The following is a 20,959-nucleotide window of genomic DNA, read 5'->3' as shown; positions in this document are numbered from 1 at the left end:
AATTGCTCTCTCTCCTCAAGTTTTTCAAAGGCCCGATTGTCACAGTTCTCCCTTCCTCCTGTCCTCTTTCCTCACTCCGTCCTTCTTTCTTCCCTGCCTCCTTTCCTCTTTCAGGCTTTCTTGTATTTCAGGGGCGTTGAGTTCGTGTAGACCTTCCGACCGAGGCGAGGGCTGCATGGAGTCCAGGATGCCAAGAAACTGACTTTTTACTGAAGCCTTGAAAGGACATCAACAAACTGTATAAGTAATGAATAAACAGATTATCTGATTAAATTCTTGTTATTAAGACACAAATGAACCACTTAAACTTTTGCTTGTTGTGTGTTTCTCTGGTTGATAATATTTAATGTACAAACCAATAATGAAACTGGACCATGTGGTCTTTATTCAGCGACACGATGAAAGCTGGAGCCAAGTTTCTGTTTTCCTTTAACTGCGTTACACTCGGCAGCACAGATGCTGCGTGCAGATTAAAAGGTAGCAGCGAGCATGCGGGCAAACGTGAAGACAAACACGCACAGAGCGTCTGCAGGTAAACACGACGTCTGCCTGAAATCAAAAGCAGGACAAACAAGGAAATGATTTCACACAAACAAATGAACAGACAAGAAAACACGAGCGCGCGCACAAAGCTCCGTGCTGGTGTGTTTGTGCAGGCCGACCAGCGGCAGCGAGCAGCAGTCACAGTGTGAGGCCAGGGCGGGATGGCTGCAGTGCAGATGCTGGCTGTCCTATTTCATATTCACAGCATAGCACTACATAGAGCCACGGTGCATGGGGAGAGGTGTGCGCACGTGCGTGCACGCCCAGAGAAGAGCACAATGTGGATGCACATGTCAATCGTGCAGCTTCAGAAAAGATGGGAGGGCTTCTAAAGACTTGAGGAATTTCAAGGGAACGCTTCGTTCCGACAGATGGAAAAATATAGGCGGCAAAAAACCAAAACAGCTAAAGTTGAAGAGCTCTCAGTTAAAAACATGCCCCCTCTGCTCTTTTTACAAAAATCGGAAGACTCCCATTCTGCCCGTCTCCTCCTTCCACTCGCTTCCCACAGGGCCTCAGGAAGAACCTTTTAGTCTGGGAGGAAGGAGGGAAACTCTTCATCACGACTCGGAGAAACAGGCCTGTCACATTCCCAAACTGAAAACACAGCACACGGCTCACGTGTTGCAAACATGTTCTAATGACGTTCCTTTGTTGGAAGAAAACAGACCCTTCCTTCGTGCCCTTTAACCCCTGACCCGACACAACAATGGTGGTGCTGTTGCTGCTTGACTAAAGTCTGGAAGAATTACATTCGATAAAGGGCACAAATCTTTGTAACGTAACAGGCTGACAGTAAATAAGATCAGGTGCACAACGGTGTGTAGAGAGCAGCCACCGACCTGAAACGTACCTGGTTAAAAACTGTAACATATACAGATTAGAACATTTTTCCCAAGGAAAAATAAAGCTGTGGTTATCAAACGGCGAGAGCCATCTTTCCATCAGCGCAGCGAGCAGCCAATGAAAACAGCTGAGACACCCGACCGTGGTGTCTCCGGGGGCCGGTGTGGCTCATCATGGAGGGTGTTAGTCATAATCACAACAGTGACTCAGACTCACATGGATCAGAAGACTTTGGGAAATATCGAGACATCCCGTACTCTGGCGTTTCATCACGTTCCCCTTTTTCTTTTGTCCTGAACTGGAAGTGCTGATGACACCAGTCAAACCTCAGGACTGAATCCACCAGGAGAGAAATGCGTCTCTCCCACCAGCACCGACTCTGCTCCAGTCCCACCTCACTGTGAGCGGCGGCCGTGATGTCATTTCTATGCGACACAAACAGAAGCCAACGATGGAGGCGATGCTACGCCGGCTTGTAAACGTCTGCACGGTGTTGATTTAGGTGCAGCCGTTACCCTCGTTGCCAGGTTTCAAAAAATGGCGGATTTGAGTCTTGTGAAGGAGTCGCTCTCGTGACTCATCCTACCACGTCACTCAGGCTGCTGATGTCACATTTTTGGCCCAAGTCATCTCGCTTCAAACCTCAAAAACCTAGCACGGTCGAGTCGAGATAACTGCGACTGGAAAAGAGCGTTGGACGTGCACTGACGGGACTCGAACTACCGGCTACATCTCTGGGAACAAGCTGTGCCATCAGGTGACCAACAAACGGTTCAACTAAATCCAAGTGTCCCAAAAACATCCCGTTCCTGTGTGAACAGGAATAAAACGCATACCACAGAGTTTACATGTTCAACAGGACCCTAACGTCAGCTGACTGGGATGATAACTTACTGCTCGCCGATCCACCACTTCAACATTAATGCAGCGCACGCCGCTCTGAAACCTCCCCTAATTAAAATCTTAGTTTCAATAACTGCCAGAATGAAGAGAGTTGCCATAAGCACACAATTAACTGCCAAACAGAGAACCGGGGGATTACACGCGTGTGCATGCCTATAACGACAAGCTTTACATATGGAGGGGAGGAGATGCATCACTACAGCTTACCAGGAGCCACGCGTATCATGCAGCAGCACCTAGAGTGATATGGACGCGCTAGAATAAGATCTGATCTGACTCCCTGTGCCCTGGCATGACGACGGCGCTGACAAGCGCCAGGAAGGAAAAGCAGAGGCCAATGCAGCCTGCGCGAAATGCACGCAGCGATACGGACACACGGGAGAGGCGACGGGTGAACGGAAGGTGGAGGGCGAGGCGGAAGGGTGAAGCTCAAAGGGAGGAAAACGCGCTGAAAGGAAAGATCCAGAAAAAAGCCTGGGGTGCGAGGGGTCGAGCAGGCGGTGCAGGCACGCGGCCACTGTGGGGGAAACACTTAGCGAAGTACGACAACCAAACCACGTGGATTTACCAGCACAGAGCGGCAGGACTGCGTCCCCTCCCCCAGACTCGTTTTCCTCTCCTCGAATTTGTGGGGCGTCTCCTCAAAAGCAAGATTAAGTAGCCGACATTAGGGCTGCCACGATTAGTCGACTAGTCACGATTATGTCGACTATTAAAATCGTCGACGACTGATTTAATAGTCGACGCATCGTTTGAAGCTTTGTAAGATCACAAAAGACGCAGGAATAAGTAGCAGGATTTAAGAGTGTAATAACGGACTGAAACAGAAGATGGCAGCACTGCATGTACAAGGATGCCAGCTGCCGTTAAACCCCGAAGAAGAAGAAGCTGTGTCCCAGAATTCATAGCGCAGCTGTCAACAATGGCGGCAGCTAGTTAGTTTTAACTTTACTCTTATTATTCTTTCTGGGTCACAAAATAAACGTTTAACATATTTTCAGCCGAGAATGTAGCTGTGTAAACCTCAAATATCTGCTCAGTTTATCAAGACACCGCATATTTTCAAAAGCGCTCCGACGTTTTCGGAGACGTCTGTTACCCACTAGCTCGTTAGCTAGGCGGGGGCAAGGCTAACTAGAGCCGTGAGAACACCGGACTCCCGGCAAATCGTTTTCAAACCCACCGCCGTCTTTCGCTAGTCAGGTTAAACATGATATAGGAGTCACTTAGATAACTTAAACATGTTATTGTTTGGCTTTCTTTAGTATTTTATTTGTTCCTGAGTAAATCGGTTTGACTGAGATTAAAGTTATAGTTTTTGCACAGCTAAATAAACTTCAAGCAGACAGCTGATTATCAGAAGTGTGAGATGCTCCAGAATATACTCCGGTGTCCTGTTATATTTTTGAAAGCAAGGAGTTTATTAAACTTCACCGAAACAATCTGCAAATTTCATTAAAAATTAATAAACTGTCATCTTGTCTTTATTTTTAGTTAGCACTAGGGTTGCCAACTCCCTGAAAAATAAATAAGGGACACCTCGTGGCCAGGGCCGGGCAACCCAGTTGTCTTCACCCTTCCCAGCAAGGCTGGACTGGGACAAAAAATCAGCCCGGGCATTTTGACTAGAGACCGGCCCACCAGGATAAAGATTGAAAATGTGACGTCATTCAGGGATAAAACCGCAAAGGATTCTGGGAACTTGTGGCAAGAGGTACTAGCGCACGCAGGCTTTCAATTGAACTGAGTTACACAGCGATAAAAAGAAACCCAAAAAATGTCAAGAAGCTGTTGTATTATTAACTGCAATAGCCGGTCGCATGACAGCCACGGGAAGCCGACGGGTAAAGAGATCGTTTTTTTTTATCGGATTACGTCGTTGAAGTGAAAATTTTTAAGCCATGTTTCCGAAGTAAGAGCCGACGGATGGTCTGGATATACCAAATATAACATCTCAGAACACTCCAGCTCACATGTTAGTCTGATCCAAGCATTCCCACAAAGGTCAGAGTTTTGTAGTAGTTAATGCGTCATTTTTCTTAACATAATTGGTGATATAGATTACAAGCAAGTCTGGCGCTGAACAGAAATTGTCGTGCTATGCTCCTTTGTTTATTGTGTTTATTGTGCATAAATAGTGAATTGTCCTGACACAATATTGCGTTTCACTTCTGTTATAACCATGGTACACTGACAAAACCATATACTTTTATTCACAAGATAAAACAGTTGTTTTGTATCACTAATTGTCCATTGCGATTACAACATACAATATTATTGTCACTGCTACATTTCTGTAATGCTACTGTAACCGGTTTCTGCTTCATCCCGCTGCAACAGTTCGGCCCAAACAGACTCCTCGACTCTGCGTTGTGTAGTGTTTTTAAAAAGACAGTCTCTGATCGATCGTTGCCACTTTATTTCCTGAATGGAAACAACGGTGTATTATCAGTGCACAGGCTCGCCATACACCACTCCGCACAGCACACTCTCGTATGGCTACGGCAGACTGGCAGCGATTACTGCAGCAATATTACAATTTCTAATATACAATAAAATAACAGCAACAACAAATGATGTACCTGAATGGAAACAACGGTGTATTATCAGTGCACAGGCTCGCCACACACCACGCCGCACAGCACACTACGGCAGAACATCTCATTAGCATTCCGCTTTAGCATACAGTTTCACACATTAATAAACAAATGAAAAGTACATAAAACTGGTGTTAGACATGTGTCCACTAAGCACTTATTACACTCGGTGCTCTTCAGCTAATCAAACATGTTTTATGTGTCTGTACTACTTAGCTATATTGTGTGCGGAACAATACAACTCACCTCTGGTATGGCTACGGCAGACTGGCAGCGATTACTGCAGCCAGCCACACCGAGAGGGGGGGCGCTGTTTCCCCATTACACTGATATTTGTGGCAAGTGGAATAATACCACATAAACACTGTTACACTACCAGAAATTATTTCCACTACTAATTAATTACCGTTGAGCTCAAAGGTCCTATTAATAAACTGTTAATGAATGTGTATTTATGAAGACGATTTGTGAGACTGGTAAACTTATGATACGTACAATAGTCTTTCGTTCTACACGGTGCGTTTCAAGGTCCTGCACCCATCCGTCGGTAAACTGTACCTGGGCTTGTTGCAGTGACCTGAAGTTACTAAACTTCATGAGTGTATGCACTCACTCCAAGAACCGTGTAATTATAAATCTGAGCGTGGTGAAAGTTGGGCAGCACGCTGACGTCTTTTGTCCACTCTTTCACTCCTTTGATTTTTTCCTCGTATCTTTTCTTTGTCTTTTCGTCGAGTCTGTCTTTGTACGGACCGGCATTGTTCTCCTTTTGTTTTGTACATAACTTTTTTGTGCGGCAAAGAAAAAAAAGAAGGTATTGGAACCGGAGAATGAACGTTTTGCGGTGCTGCAAATGTTTGCATTTGATGCGGTACTTGGATTGTTTTGCCACGAGTTCCCGGCATGCAATGCGCGAAAATCACGTGATTGCTAAACAAGGGGGAGGGTACATCCGGCCTCCTCAGCTGTAATTGGTCCAGCCCAGAGTCGATCATGACCAATTGGCCAATCCAACACCTTTCATTATATATACCCTTCCTAAAAAAAAAAAAAAAAAAAAAAAAAAAAAAATCCATCGGCCCATAAAAACAAAAAATCGCCAGCGGCCCGATGGCCAGTCCAGCTATGCTTCCCAGCGTGGTAGCTCTTTTTTTGTGTGTGAAATTATTTTTTTAACCATTTGACTTGAAGTTGATTTAAGCAGATGCATATTCTTTGTGATATGAACACATGGGAAACAAATGATCATTTAGCCATTTATTTTTAGCTCAAAATGACAACATTAACACAGTAAAACAGGTCTCCTTCTTAAACAGAAGCCTGTCATGCTTAACTTTTGAGAATATAAGTAAATCTTTCTTTAAAAGAACTCTGTCCTGCTTAACTTAAAATTATATAAATTAATAGAAAACAATAGAAAGAAAAATATTCTTGTAACTGTGCACATATAGCGCATTTAGTACAATTGGCTTCAGTTGAGGTATTATTTCAGCTTTTCTAATGCTAATCAGCTGCTCCTGTTTGTAAACCCGCTTGTTCCCATGATTACGCATCATAACTCATCATTATTATTCATCTATGTATTACTTTTATGTATTAGTCATCTATTTGTTGTAATCATCTATCCTTACAGATGTTTATTACACAAAATAAGTTATATTATCACACTTCTGGCCACATAGCGCTGATATTCACTGCACATGCCCATATTAACTTTTTCCAGCCAGGTGTTTCCCTTTTCCCATTCCTCCCTGTACTTTTGCAGCCTATTTTTCTTTCTCTGAGCGAACAAACATTGCTGCTCTAATGCTGGGCTCACACTGTGCGATTTTTGGCCCATTTTGAGACGATTTCTGAGTCGTGCGACGGATTTGGTGATCAGACCGATTTTGGCCTTCATCGTGCGTCGTGTAGTATACGTGGGGTAACGAGAAGCGATTAACACCTCACGACCAGCTCCCGATCATCAATCGCTCGTGAGGGTGTCACCGCAGCCGCTCACACTGAGCACGCGCAAACACGTAAACGTCGGTGAAAAAGATGGAGCAGCACGGCTGTGCAGCGTGTGATCTGGACACAAGCCATGGAGGCACAACTTGTAGAACTTTAGAAAGCTCATCCGAGCCTTTTCGATGTGGCATCACAAAATTATCACGACCACAACAACCGTGAAAACAGTTGGATTTACACTGCTGCTCAATCACAGCTGCCTGATCAATGTTTTTCATTAGCAATTTAGCAAAGTTGATGGTGGTGGTGTGTCTGTGTGAGTGAAAGACAGAGAGAGCGAGCGACAGATTTTCTGTTATAACCTTCATTTTATGGAGGCACAGTGTGAGCTCTCAGGTCGCATCAGAGCATCGGGCGGTATAGTGTGAGAGTACATCGTGACCTATGAACTTCTAACCCCTGCGAGTCAATCGTGCAGTTTGAGCAGGAGCTGAATAACGTGACTGAAAAAAATCGCACAGTGTTTGCCCAGCTTTAGGTGTACTGTCATCCGAGACTTGCACCGCAGTGTCGGCGTTTGTTTCCCTGTTGGCCATGCTTCTTGTTGTGGTCATCTGTTGTCTTCCGGTATTTTCTCCGTAAGCGACCTTTCCTCGACCAATGAGATGAGCGGTAATCTGAATTGTCATACTCGAATTGTCATAAGTGTGCTGTCAGCTCATTGGTCACAAAGCAGGAGAGGGGCTGGGAATTATGTTTTCAAACAAAGCGTTAATTCCATAAACATTTATAGACTACTTTTGATTCTCACTGTATTACGGGACAAAGTGCGTCGCTTATTAGCTCAATACGGGACGTGTACTTTTGTTTCTAAATACGGGACGATTCCGTATTTTAAGGGACGGTTGGCAACCCTAGTTAGCACAGACCTTAAACACTTAAAGCTGTAAGCTAATGATAGTTATATAAGAGCAGATTCTGCTGGTGCAATAAGCTGTACGTCCAATGGATGATGATCTGATTAGTCACCCATTATTTTTGCGATTAGTCGACTAATCGACTATCAAAATAATCGTTTGTGGCAGCCCTAGCCGACATGTTATTCACTTACAGAGTCATTACGATGATTCGTGACTCTTTGCTTTTCTGTTTTGCAGCTTAAATCAAAATCAAATACATTTATGGTCTATTTAAAATATCTAAAATATTACCAACAAACTTGTTCTTGCATTTATATGGACACCTGAAAACTATAATTAATACATTCACTCACTCTGGTTTACGAGCTGTTATCTAAGTAAACGCCCTCAGAAGTATCAACACAGCTGTTTGAACAAATTAGCAAAACAAATAAAACTTTGCTTTAGCGTAAAAACATTATTTGTAAAGAGCACTACATGAAATATTGAAGCCCGTCATATATCTGCTTCAAAGTACGTGACAGGAAGTCCAGGTTAGTGCCACCCTCACCGTTTCTGTCAGGAAACCTGCCGAAGCTGCTTTTTCACCGTTGGCAGCAGAAGACAAAGAAACAAAACCTTTAATTTCTGCAAATGTGAGTCTGAACTGAGTAATCCTGAATTCTGCGTTTCAATATTCCCTCAAAGTATCCAAAAAACAAACATCTTCATGTTTATGGCCCACTTTCATGTCATAAATAATAGGGGTGGGGAAAAAAATCGATACTGTGTAGCATCGTGATATTTTGTTTGCTAATAATGTATCGATGCAGGGACGGCACAAATCGATATTTTGTTACAGAAAAAGGTTTTGGTGCTCTGACTTCAGAGCATGTTGATCCTTTTTCTGAGCAACAATCCTGACACTGTCAAATGTGTTTAACTGTTTTTTGGCAGCAATAAACATGACAGTTTACTTATTTTAATTTAAGACATGTTTTATTTTAATTAAGTTTAAAACTTTTTTATTTAATGTAAAATTATATTTTGTTTTAATTTACTTTCAAATTCTTCAGTTGCTGAAGGGGCTGCATAGTTTTCATATTGCATAGTTCAGAATAGCTGTAATTGTACCAGATGGTTTCAGTTAAGTTGGACTAGACTGTAATACAAACCGTTCAGTTTGTCAACAATAAAACTGAGATGAGAGAAAGACTGAGTGCGAGACTTTGATATTAGATAAAATTAATATTGATGAAGTTTACCTTTATGGACAGAATCTGAATATCGCAAAATATTTTAAAAAATTGCAATAATATCGTATCGTGCGTTAAGTATTGTGATAATATCGTATCGTGGGATGTTTGGTGATTCCCACCTCTAATAAATAAAGGACACGGTATCCTCTCTTCTGTAAAATCAGAGTGAAATAAGAGTTGCACAATCAAAATAAGTGAGTCTTTGGAAATGACAGAAAGTGTTTTAAACTCCAGATTGGTACAAATCTACATGTGCGTGTTGGACACCTGCAAACGAGCTCTTTAATTCGTCTACGACTTTATTCCAACAACACTGGAGGTGCTCGCCTCTCTTATAGCTGCAGTCTGGGCCTAACGTGGATCTTAAGCCAGACTGAGGCACATGGTGTCCCTTCAGGGGCCTGGGCTGGGGGAACAAAATCAAGCTGAGGGATTTTCCCAGCAGGCGACTTCTGGAGGAGAACCATCCAACCACAAAGGAGTACCTGTTTGTGTCATAACACCATACGTGTGTGCGTGCACAGAAATAATAATTCATACCAGCGTGAAGGACAAAAGAATAAAGAACACAGCACATACAACACGGGGGGGGCTGAAGAGGCCCTGCTCATCCTTGGAGGTGCAGGTGTTGTCAGCAGAGGCCCCCTCCAACCGTCAGTGGGAGTGAGTGGGTGGGTGTGTGGGTGGTGCACAGAGAAACACAGCAGCCAGAGGTAAACAGGGAGAAGCAGAGCTGACATTGTTATTTATGCCTGTTGTTACCAAGAGACGAAAACGCTCTGAAAACTCAACACTGCAGTTTAAACACACCAGTTTATTTCTCTGTAGCACAAACTGGTGAACTGGGCCTAATTTCTGAGGCAACAGCAGCCTGTTTATCCCAGCGAGTCTCACTCAAGCATGGATTTGACCTCAATGTTACTGCAGCCTCGTGTTCCAGTGTACACCGACTACTTTACTGGTTTCCATCCTCTCATCGTGCTGAATGCTGAGAGACCCGAATGGCAAACACTGTATTCAGTGTAAGGAACGTGCTTCACAGGATCCTATTATTATAACACGGCACGTTGCAGTCATACAGCGAGAGCATTTCTAAGAAATAAGCACCAGAGTCCACGCTTGAGCTCCTAAACTCGGCTCTGTCTTTTCCCTGTGACAGACTGAAAACGACAGCTTACGTACTTCAGCCAGACTCCATCCAACCAACGATCCTCGAGCCCCAACTGGCTCAGAATATACCGCACCAAGGCCAGCGGCGTGAACAACATCACGCTCCTAAGTGGAGGTGTGAGCGTAACATCACACATTAGAGTAACTGAACCACGAAGCAGATTTACACACAAACGTAGCAAACAATGAAAGACAAGAATTTTCTCTCGAGCTGCTGCCAAAACAAACACGATGAGAGCAAACAGAGGAGCCCGGCGCCCTGCAGCTCCGCTGGCTGCTGCACCGCTGTTATTCTAAGAAATGCTGCTGGTGTGCAGATCCGTGTGTGAGCGGGAGGAAGAACGTTCGCATGTGATGCGCGGGGAGAAGTTTGTGGAAGTGCACTTTTTATATAAACCGCTCCAGCGCCCGTCGCCGGGGAGCGATGGGAAAAACGTGAGCGACGAGCTTCGCGAAGCACGCAGCTCGCTTGGCTGCTCGCGGCGTAACAAAATAAGCAAGAACAAAGTGTTCAATGAGTTTTTAGTCTGCAGTAAAACCCGAGCTTCTGCGGCCAGCTTCTAAATATGATACTCGCTTCGACACCACAACGCCGCTGTACAACAGATGTGATTCTCCGCTGCAGAACATTGGACAGGCGGAGGTAAACAGTAAAAAGTAGAATGAGGACTAAATTAAATCAGCACAGAGGGGAGCGTCTGAGCGGTCGAGGGGAGACAGTAAACAGGTGCCGCTGACCGATGACATCAGCAGCCGCGGCCGAGTTCACCTGTCGACAGGCTGACCAAACGTAACACAGAGGAGACCGTCCTGTATCATCCTCGCCGTACACAGAACTGTGAGACCAGAACGCCGGCGCTCATTTCTTTATATTTTACTAGGAAAATAGAAGATAGGTGCAGCCACTTATTGAAACCTGCATGTAAAGACAGGATATAAGCGTGAACTCTGTGAGACGAGCGCTCTTTGCCTTTCTGTGAGAGGACGTTCAGAGCTCTTTGTTGGATGTTGGCCGCCTTTTTGTTCTCGTCTCTGTCGAGATGATCTCACACTGCTTCAGTAATGTGGAGGTCATGGCTGATTTATTTACTTATTTTTGATCCAGGTTTGTCTGTTTTACTGCGTTAACAATGTTGCCGCCCTTCCTCGTAGCACATTTCTGATGCTGGATGTTTTTCCTGTGACCTTCAGATACTCTTCTGCCCTTCATTTGTGCTGCTTCCTTGAATCTGAGATATGCTTAGTGCAAAAACATTGCTTTATGTCTTTTAAACTGTTGTCTTTGGCAGAAATGGAACAAATTATTTGCGTACAATTAAAAACCGGTTCTTTGCTAAATTATCGGTTGTGTGCAGACAACACTGGTTCATTGCTTAGGTTGGGTGTCTTTTTATGCTTGAGAGATTCATAAGCGAGTGCATAAGCATTTCTATGAAAACGGTCAGGTACAAGGACTAGACTGAACATGAATGGAAAAGCAGCCGACGTACAAAGAAAAACTTTATAAAACCCTCGTGAAAGTCTGGCTCCTCTGACGCAAAATACTAAGAAATGGGAGCTGGCTCTAAAACAAGAGTAAAAAGATTTACAATGAGCTGAAACTTAATGTTGACATGAATCAGTTCAGCTGGTAGCTGAACTAACATCAGTTTGGTTTGCTTTACAATTCAGCCATAAAGGCTTTAATGAAAATAGGAAACATAATTATTAGTGTTATTATAAGATTCAGTCAAATTAAATCAACTTTACCCTGTAAAAAAAAAAACGCAAAATGTCAAAATTATTTCAACTCCAATAAAGATCAATTTCAGTATTTCTCCTAAAGATCAAACAAACAGCCACCATGCAGATACGATCATCTTGAACTGGCGAGACGCTCCATGTGTCGTAGCTACTGACTCATTTATCTCCGTCAGCGGTATACGTGAGACAAAGAGCCGAGAGCATCTGTCTCAATCAGCACGTGCAGTATAGCGCCAGACAGTGCCTCCTACAGACATACGTCCAGTCGAAGACAACTAGGAGCTGAGTTTGTCATCCAAGCTGTTCTCCACATCCATCACTGCTATCCAATAACGAGAGGGGTCGCAACCGCAGAGGCGACCTTGAAGGCGCACAGACTCCGAGCTGCATCAGAGGGACCGTCGATGTTCAGAAGGACGCTGGTGGACGTCCATGCAGTCGCAGGCTGCTCCACTGACGCAGCGTCGTCTTCAATATTAAACAACCAGTGTACAAAGTTTCATGAGGTAAAATATTTGTCGCAGGTGCAACAGATTATTTTCTGCTTTAACCGACAAACAGGAACCCGTCCCAACGCTTCCACCTCCTTTGTGGTAATGCCGACCATCGCCCTCTTTCTAGCCCCGGCCCAGTACCTCAGTGTTCCCTTTCTTGCCTCCTGGGAGTAAAAGAGGCACAAAAACAGCCAATGGGACGCAGCTCTGGCCTTGCTCGCATATTTGCACATGGACATTAAAACTCAGCTCGCAAACTTGCATCCTTGTCCCCCATGAGCTCAGTGGAACCAGCCCCCCCTCGCTCTGCTGTTATTGGTCGAGGCAGGCAGCAGGAAGAGAGATGTTTGGCGATAAAGGCGACTTAACCCAGCATTCCTCCTGGGGGCTTATATTTTATGTGGGAAACAAGCAAAGCCATTTGTCAAAGGAACAGCTTGAACTTCACACTCATTTTGCAATCCCAGCACCGTGTATCGTGTAAAAACAGCAGCAGTATAAACTACAGAAGGATTCACTGGAGAGCTTTTCCCCTCCTGGGTTTCTTATTTTAGAAGCAGCCACACTGAGGAAACAGCAGCTCCAAAATGGTGGTTTGTGTACTGGATTCGCTGGCTCGTGGCCCGCTGACGGACGGTGTTGTTGTTGTCATGTGTCCGCTAATGTGCGCCGCTCCTCGCTCATGATTGATATGATTTACAGGATCACATGCTTGTTGTCCACACGCTGGAAATACTGGTTCCACCTGGTTCTCATTAACCTAAACTCAGAGTCTGTTGGTCAGATGTTGCTACACATCACACACTAAAAGTGGGAAACTGACAGCACATGACGGCAAATTCCACACGGGGAAAAAAAAGATCCTCATTCCACTCCGTTCATGTCAAGACACAAATCACACGAGGACAGATGATATACAGGCTCAGTGCACGCACAGGAACACAGGTGCATCGCTCTTCATCCAAAATACCAGCAGACCACAGGTGTGTGCGGCGCACTGCAGCATGCATGAGTGACAGGCTGCGAGCAGCGCCACAGTGCACAACCTTTTTTAGTCGCAACAATGCCTTCACGAGGCTAGAGCACGCTAAACATCAGCTGGGCCGGACGTCACTCTGCGGGTGATACGCGCACATTCATCGTAAGAGACTAGCTCACTAGTTCATAATCTAAATTAAGCAGCAAGCAACGAGCACTACTCAATGTCATCGTCAGTATATATAAGTGCAGAGGCTGTTTAAAAAGTGGCTTTGCTGCTTTGACATAACTAATCCAGCAACACAACAGATGGTGGAAAAGCTGGTTTTTGCTTACGTTTGACTTTGGAGGCAATAAGAGCAAAACTACAACATAAGAAGACATGACAGCCGCTCTTTTCTCCAGGGTGTCCAAATTTCAAAGCATGTGTAAACACGGTGTCATGCAAATGTGCAGCTGAAATCTACAGATGTTCCTGAAGGCCTCACATGCAGTTGTAGTCAGTCAATGTGAAAGCTTAAATCTCAAACACACAATGTTAGGTGGTAGTAGTGTATACAAGCTGCTGCTGTCACACATTTCATCATAAATATGTGTGACATATTTTATCCATATTGTATATTCTGTATCTATATATGTGTATATGTGTATATATGGTGTATTTATGCTTATATCCTTACTCTCATTCCCCTTAATGTATCTGTAACATGCAACTTCTTTCGGTGCTTTGCTACTGGAAACTGAATTTCCCGGAGGAACCCACCCGAGGGATTAATAAAGTTTCATCTAATCTAATCTAAATAAATCCCTGAACATGACTCAAGGTTTTTTCACAGCCATCTAAACAAAAGAAACAAGATTTTGTATCATTGTTTTAGTTGATTTAACTCAACACATGACGACAGGTCAAACTCTTCACACTGGCCTCCCACTTTAAGATGCTGGTTTGGACTTTTAGAGCTTTACATGTCCAATCATCCCCACAGGTCCCTGAGGTCTGGTGGTCAAGGCTTACACCCACTGGAGACGCAGCATTTTGCCACAGCGGACTCTGATCTGCCTCCCACCGACTCAGAGATCTGTGGCTTAAAAAGCTGCTAAAACACAACTTTATCTCTCACAGTGGCTCTGAGGTGCTTTATAAATACAACTTTTCTTACTTTGTTAGACTACTGTTAAATGTATCTTGAGAATGTCATTAAGTGATGACTAAATGATGCGTGTGCGTCGCTGTGTTTGCTGATAGAACTGCACAAAAACTAAAAATGTACTTTTCTAAAATCCAGTATTTTTCTCATCTTTGTGCAGTAACTCAATGGGGTCATGTTATTATAGGCATAACTGACACGACCTTTGCACTACACCTAAACCCAGCGGTGAGATGCTCTGTGCAAGAACACACAGCAGCACATGTGATCCTAAATCACACACGCAACCGAGCCGCAGAGAAAGCAGAAGAAAAGGCTTTCAGTCACCGAGCGCTCGCAAACTGCTTCTGCCAACAACACACGAACTGTGGACAAACACGTTACAGCCAATCACATGGGGAGTAACTCAGACGCGCACCAATCGCCGGCAAACACATTGCCAAGCAGCCATCTTTAGTAACAGGAGCCAGGGCTGACAAGTTTGGTCTATCATTTTGAGGCCCAGAAATTCCTGCATGTCTGCATACCACAGCATGCAAGGAGAGAGGGAGGGGAGAGGGAGAGAGGAGGGAGAGTACAAAGTAAAAGAACGGGGGACAGAAAGGAGAAGAAAGGGAAAAGGGAGGAGGTGCAGAGGGAGGATCCTGGCCATAAGGTGGAGCATCAGAAGCAGTGAAGAGAAATGGAGAGAAAGCAAAAACAGATTTTTGTCCTCTTTAGTGCTCCGTCTCAGCTGTTATCTCTTATACAGACCAGATATCTGGACACTGCTTTCACTCGTCTCGAGGGCAGAGGGGCCATCAGAGTGTAGCAAGAGCTCGAGGAGAGACGGTCAAGTGCAATGCATACGACAGCAACCGCTCGCACTTCTGAGATAACAGGGAGACAGCAGCAGCCATTGTTACCGTCACCACTCTGCTATCGACAGAAGACACGTGGTTATCAAAGCGTAGTTATATTTGAAAAGCAAATTTATATTGCTGTTCAAGCTATCAGGCTGGCAGTAAAGATGACAAAAGGCGCCAAGCGGCCTCACGGACAGGACTACTTTTATTCTACCGGATCCGTATGACATCATCAGGACTGACAAGTCCGAAGGAAGCAGGCCCAACGCTAAAGCGCGGCGTGACGACACGAACACCGGTGCCACCGAAGTTTATCTTACAGGTTGCATTCATGTGAACGTTAAAGCGTGTCACCCACTTTTGTTTCTGTGTAAACATTTCTTATCAGACGTGTTACGCGATGACTCGGGCAGACGGCCTCTACGAGCTCCCGATGCTACAAGTCTCAACAGAAAAGTGGTGGAAGGTGCAGGCCAGAGGAAAGTCTGCACATTGGACCCGTGCCAGCCGACGTACTCGGAGCAGGGGTGATGAAGCCACCGCAAACTGGGTGAGCTGCTGATCCGAGTCTGGACAGAGCAAAGTGGAAAGAGTTGGGTTTGGAAGGAACTTCAAGGATGGCGAGGTCACATGAGGACAAACGAGTTCAGCTTAGGAGAAACAAAGTTTCATTTCCAGCACTGACTTTTGAGGTTTCTTTTTTTTGCTACAGCGAATCAAGGCGCATGCATTTATTATCAAACAGAGTTCTCAAACTGTGGGAAACGGTACTTTCCCAAGGAGGTGATAAAAGAAAGAAAAAAAAACTCGGGAATTTTGAATGTCCAAACATTTCACCCGACCCCTTCAGTCGAGCCACTCTACCACCTCAAAGCAAGACATGAAATTCCAAGTACTTAACAGAGCATAACCATCACGTACCGCAAACGCAGCACGCACTAATAGCCCCTAGCAGGACTTTCTCAGATCACGTATGCATGAACACAGAGGATCTATGCTCCACTGAAGCCAGCAGTGTTTGTTTTTACAGCGAGTTAATGAATGTACAGGTAGGTGCTGCATCTGCTGCGGCTGAGGAACCCGGGACTTCTTCGAAAGCCGTCGATGGCGTAGGGAGGAACTGACTGTTATCAGGACCCGATTATATAAAAATACTTCAGATTTAATGTTGCACGTCTGTTTGGAAATACGAGAATTAAAACTGCAATTCTGCATGTATTTGTATCCAAGCAGTGCAGAACAAAATGACCACGTTTGTCTTGTCGGTGCAGTAACGCTAAATGTATTTCTTTTCAACCAGGGCAGCCTGTCATGTGCTTTACTGCTGTCACCCTGGTTTCTGTCCTCAGCTCTGTTTCACTGACACTGAGCAAATGTACATTTCTGTCCAAAACCCAAAGATGAGCCTGACATGTCTGCTGCGTCATGACTGGAAAATGTAAAAGAAGGACAAAAGTCCTTCAGACATAAATATGAATAAAGTCGTCTCTCATGGTCGTTGCAATCAGAATTTTCCAAAGTTGCATCAAAAGCAAACCGCTAATGCATGAAAACAGAACAAAGTTGGTTTCAGCAATCATTTAGTACCAATACATTTAAGGTTAAAGGTCAAAGCAGCCTCCACTGAGCAGAAGGAAATGTCAGCGCCATGTTAATTGTTACAATGTACTGCGGTTATATTTGTCACCTGTCAGCACGTTGGGACAACTCTATGACGGCGGGCTACTGTTGAACACGGCGAGTTTTACTGCTGCCAGTATTTATACGGTTCTATTTATGACGGCCAACGTGAGTTTTAGATATTTGGAACGAAGACATGGTGTGTGAGGATGTCAGGAGGGTGGCCTCATTTTCTGGACCAGCTCTGCGAACCTGTTTGGGGTTTAAAGGCAGAACATTTAGCAGTGATGTGAAAACTCAGAGCGAGGGGATGGATGGTGGCCCTGAAAGGTCAAACTGCAAGCAGAGAAAAGTGCTGCAAAAAGCAGACAAAACACAACGGAAAAGAAAATCTCACAGAGCACAACAGAAGTGTTTCTGGGGGCACATTAACGTGACGGACCAGATGACATAAACCCAAAGACCAAAACACACTGAAGAGGCTGAAGGTTCATCGGTACAAGTCTCAATGATGATTTATGAAATACTGCAGACACACGTTTACTGTTAGCATGTTAGCATCTCCCCAAAAACGCTTTCGATGCGTTTTTTTTCCTACTTATGTATTTGTGATATATTCATCATCTGCTTGCTTTTGCAGCCTTTTTCGCCGTTTGACCCCTCAGGACCACCGTAGAATAGAAAATACTCACTAACAAATGTGTTTCTGATGTCAGAGCTAGAAGCAGCTGTCACCTGATCAGCCAAAACACAGCAAATGCAGCATTTCTCTGCAGGGCTATGATCATTTGACTGATCTTTCCTTTCCATCCACCACCCTCACAAGTACATAACCCTTCCTTCAATTCTCCAGCTTTTCCCCGGAGCTGTACAGCAGTAGGAAGTACTTCAGGACAAAGGCAGGAAGTAATGAGGAAGTCCCTTCAGACGCGCAGGCTGCAACAACTGTTTGCTTGCCAGCAGGCTTTCCTACACAGGGAAACACATTCGAGTGACACATTAAGCGGATAAACCACTGTTGTCCTTAAAGATGACGTCAAGTTCCTTCTTGGTCTCCAGCTGCACTGATTTAACAAATGATAAACGTGAGTTTAAAAACAAAACAAAAAGCAGTAGCCATGAAGGCTCGTATCCTCAGAAGCCCCGCCCTCTCCTCACTATATGAGCTACTACCATTTCTGCTAGCAGCCAGGCTCATGACGTGGGCAGCGGTGTCAGTGTGCTTAGTCTGCAGCCACGTATTTTTTGTGCATGTGTCTATGGGAATTGTACCAGTACACAGTGTGTGTGTGTGTGTGTGTGTGTGTGTGTGTGTGTGTGTGTGTGTGTGTGTGTGTGTGTGTGTGTGTGTGTGGCAGGATGTGGAAGTCCAAGTCCATTGATGAGCAAGCAGAGAGAGGAGAGGGAGGAGTTTTCCTGATCCCCCAGGGTGCTCAGCTAGCACTACTCTGTACTCATGAACGCACAAATGGAGGCTGAGGGAAGTGTGCACACACACACACACACGCACACACTTGCACATGCACATACAGAACTGATGCCAGCTTATCAAAGTTAATTTGGATTTGTTAACAAGGATGCAAGCTGCCGGGGAGGAAAGCAGGAGCTCGACTGCTACCTCTCCCATCTGTCTGTCTCTGTGCTTCCCTCTTCCTCCTCTCTTAGTGTTGCCTCTTGCACTCTTTGTCCCTTATAAGATATTAATGGTAATCCATCACTACAGCGAGTGAGTGCGTGTACTGATGTAATGCAAGCCACGACGGGGAAGCTTTAACTATCGCAAACAGAGAGCGTCGGAGAGAAGCGTTCCCGTTTCTATGGCAACAAACGAGAGAAAAACGAGAACACGTGCGAAGCGCTCTGATTTGTTTCACTATCAGGACGGCCTCAGTCGTGCTTTAATCGAGAACTGGTTGTTATTTGTGTCCTATCGTTGGCGATGAACAAAACACCATCTTCGGTTTAATCATTGGAGTCGCAGCGAGTCGGGACTCAGGACTAAAGAGAGCGTCTAGAAAACTGGACATTTGGCTGTAATCTTCTGTGAAGCAAATAAATGAAACCTTCAGAAACTCTCGGCGTTTGAGATTAACCATTTAGAGCTCGGCAAGATGCATAAAACAGCGCATTACGCAAATACCACCGTATGTTACAAGCGCAGGCAAATCCTCCACTTTCTGCTTCGTCTTACTGTGTACAAGTTATTTATTTAACCACTTCCAGGCAGCCGAGCTAATTCCAGTGAGGGAGAGGAGGAGAAAACATCTGGGTCACAGTTCACGTCGCCCGGGGGACTCCTGACTGATTATTTGGTTGCATCTCCCAAACAGTTTTAACACAAACACGGCCTTCGGGTATTTACTCCACACATTTGTTCTTTTCCCTCCTCGTGGTACACTCGTCCCAACTGTTGTTGACAGAGGGAAAGCAAACGTGTGTGTGTGTGTGTGTGTGTGTGTGTGTGTGTGTGTGTGCTCGACAGGTGACTGGAACGCAGCAGGCATATAAGACAAACAACTCGCCTCCTCCTCCAGATGGAGGCTTGTGTGTTGAGAGCAGTGACTCAGTAAATGTGCAAAGGTTGTCGCTTCGCAGATCGGCGACGTGTCCGATTTAACGAAGCATCTGAACGCACGTAAGAGTTGTAACAGTTTGCATTGAATCCACACGGGAAGGTTATAAACTGATACTCCAGCAGGGCAGCAGCTTTCTGCTGCACAGCTCCATAATGACCTGAAATGATATGCACCACTGACACTCTACATGTGTCAACACAAACCATTGAAACATAGATAAAAAACACACACACCTTGTTCCCTTAAAGCTTTTAACAGAACTGACACTCGGTCCCTTTGTGTTCGTATCCACGTCGTCTCCGTGTCACTGACTTTAATAGCTAATTACGAACAGCCGCTGCAGGAAAACTCCTTCGTTTACCTTTCATTAGAAACAACTGAAAACAGCTGAGAAGGATCGAGAGAGACAGAGAGGAGAGTCAGGCAGAGACGCTTTCACAAAGGCCGGCGAGCGGCGCTCGGTTGAGCACCTCCATCCTTAATACCGTCATTTCTGTCTCTCTGTAGCCGCCTGTAACTGGGCCGCTCACCTCTTTGGCAAAAGTGTGTTTGTGGCTTTCGAGTGTGTGTTTGTGCGTGTACCTGGGAGCCACACTTGAAAGGCCCCGCCATGTTTGCTTTGCTCTGTTTATTTTGCCCCCCCGATCTGGACCGTGTCCCGACCGACGCTCCGGCTTCATTTGATCGCATGAGAAGTAAAACTGATGGAAATATCAGAGGAAAAGGCCCACGAGCTGCAGCTGAGACAGCATCACAGACACTCATATGCTCAGTGCACAAAACACTTCACATGAATTCAATATAACACACTCATTTTTTAAAAAGAAACACTGTGACACATGAGCAAACATTCGTACTCATTCTCATCTATATGTGCAAAGTAACTTCTGAAGTCTCTAAGTACAAAAATACCTGGTGCACTGTTGCCAGGACACCACTCTGGCAATAAACACACACAAACAGAAAAATGACACCAACTTGGTTAACTCTGAAACCTCACACTGGCTTTTTCCCCCTTTTGCAAAGAACAAAGCGTACAGCTTACACATGCCTACAGCGACACGCTAAAATCCCCTCTACACTGTTTTACTACCAGTGAAAACACCTGCGTGCACAGTGCTGCAGCTGCTTCTCTCACAGCTTTTTACTGGTTTTTAGACGCCTGTGTCACAAAGTTGAAAGCACCGCTGCTGGGCGATGTCCAACCTGAATTCGACTCTGGTCAGGAGGACCACAAGGTCATTTCAGATGACGCAGTCGGATCCATTTAGAAACACCGTTACGGGTTTAACCTGCGGTGGCCTCGAAGGGGCACGGGTAATCCGTTTGTCGCTACGAGATGAAGCTGTGACTAGCTGCGTGTATCTGAAAACAATGGCAGCAAACAA

The 20,959-nt window shown here is 44.9% G+C and overlaps 1 protein-coding gene across 3 annotated transcripts in view; it reads right to left on the bottom strand.

Moving 5' to 3' along the window:
- insrb (insulin receptor b) overlaps positions 1-20,959 on the bottom strand; it is a 72,920-nt gene that overhangs the window by 28,209 nt on the left and 23,752 nt on the right. The window contains exon 1 of one of the 3 annotated variants that reach the window (XM_080878387.1): positions 2,500-3,882. The exons of 1 other annotated variant lie outside the window; for it this stretch is intronic. In XM_080878387.1, coding sequence (XP_080734513.1) covers positions 2,500-2,518 — 19 coding nt within the window. In that variant the 5' untranslated portion in view covers positions 2,519-3,882. Of the gene's footprint in view, positions 1-1,605; positions 2,465-2,499; positions 3,883-20,959 lie in introns of those variants that run through there. One more of the 3 variants, XM_080878386.1, reaches the window with a different exon arrangement.

This window comes from Rhamphochromis sp. 'chilingali', assembly GCF_963969265.1.
Source record: "Rhamphochromis sp. 'chilingali' genome assembly, chromosome: 3".
Lineage (NCBI taxonomy): Eukaryota > Metazoa > Chordata > Actinopteri > Cichliformes > Cichlidae > Rhamphochromis > Rhamphochromis sp. 'chilingali'.
Note: the sequence above shows the minus strand (reverse complement) of the source record. Positions and strands in the feature narration are given on the sequence as shown.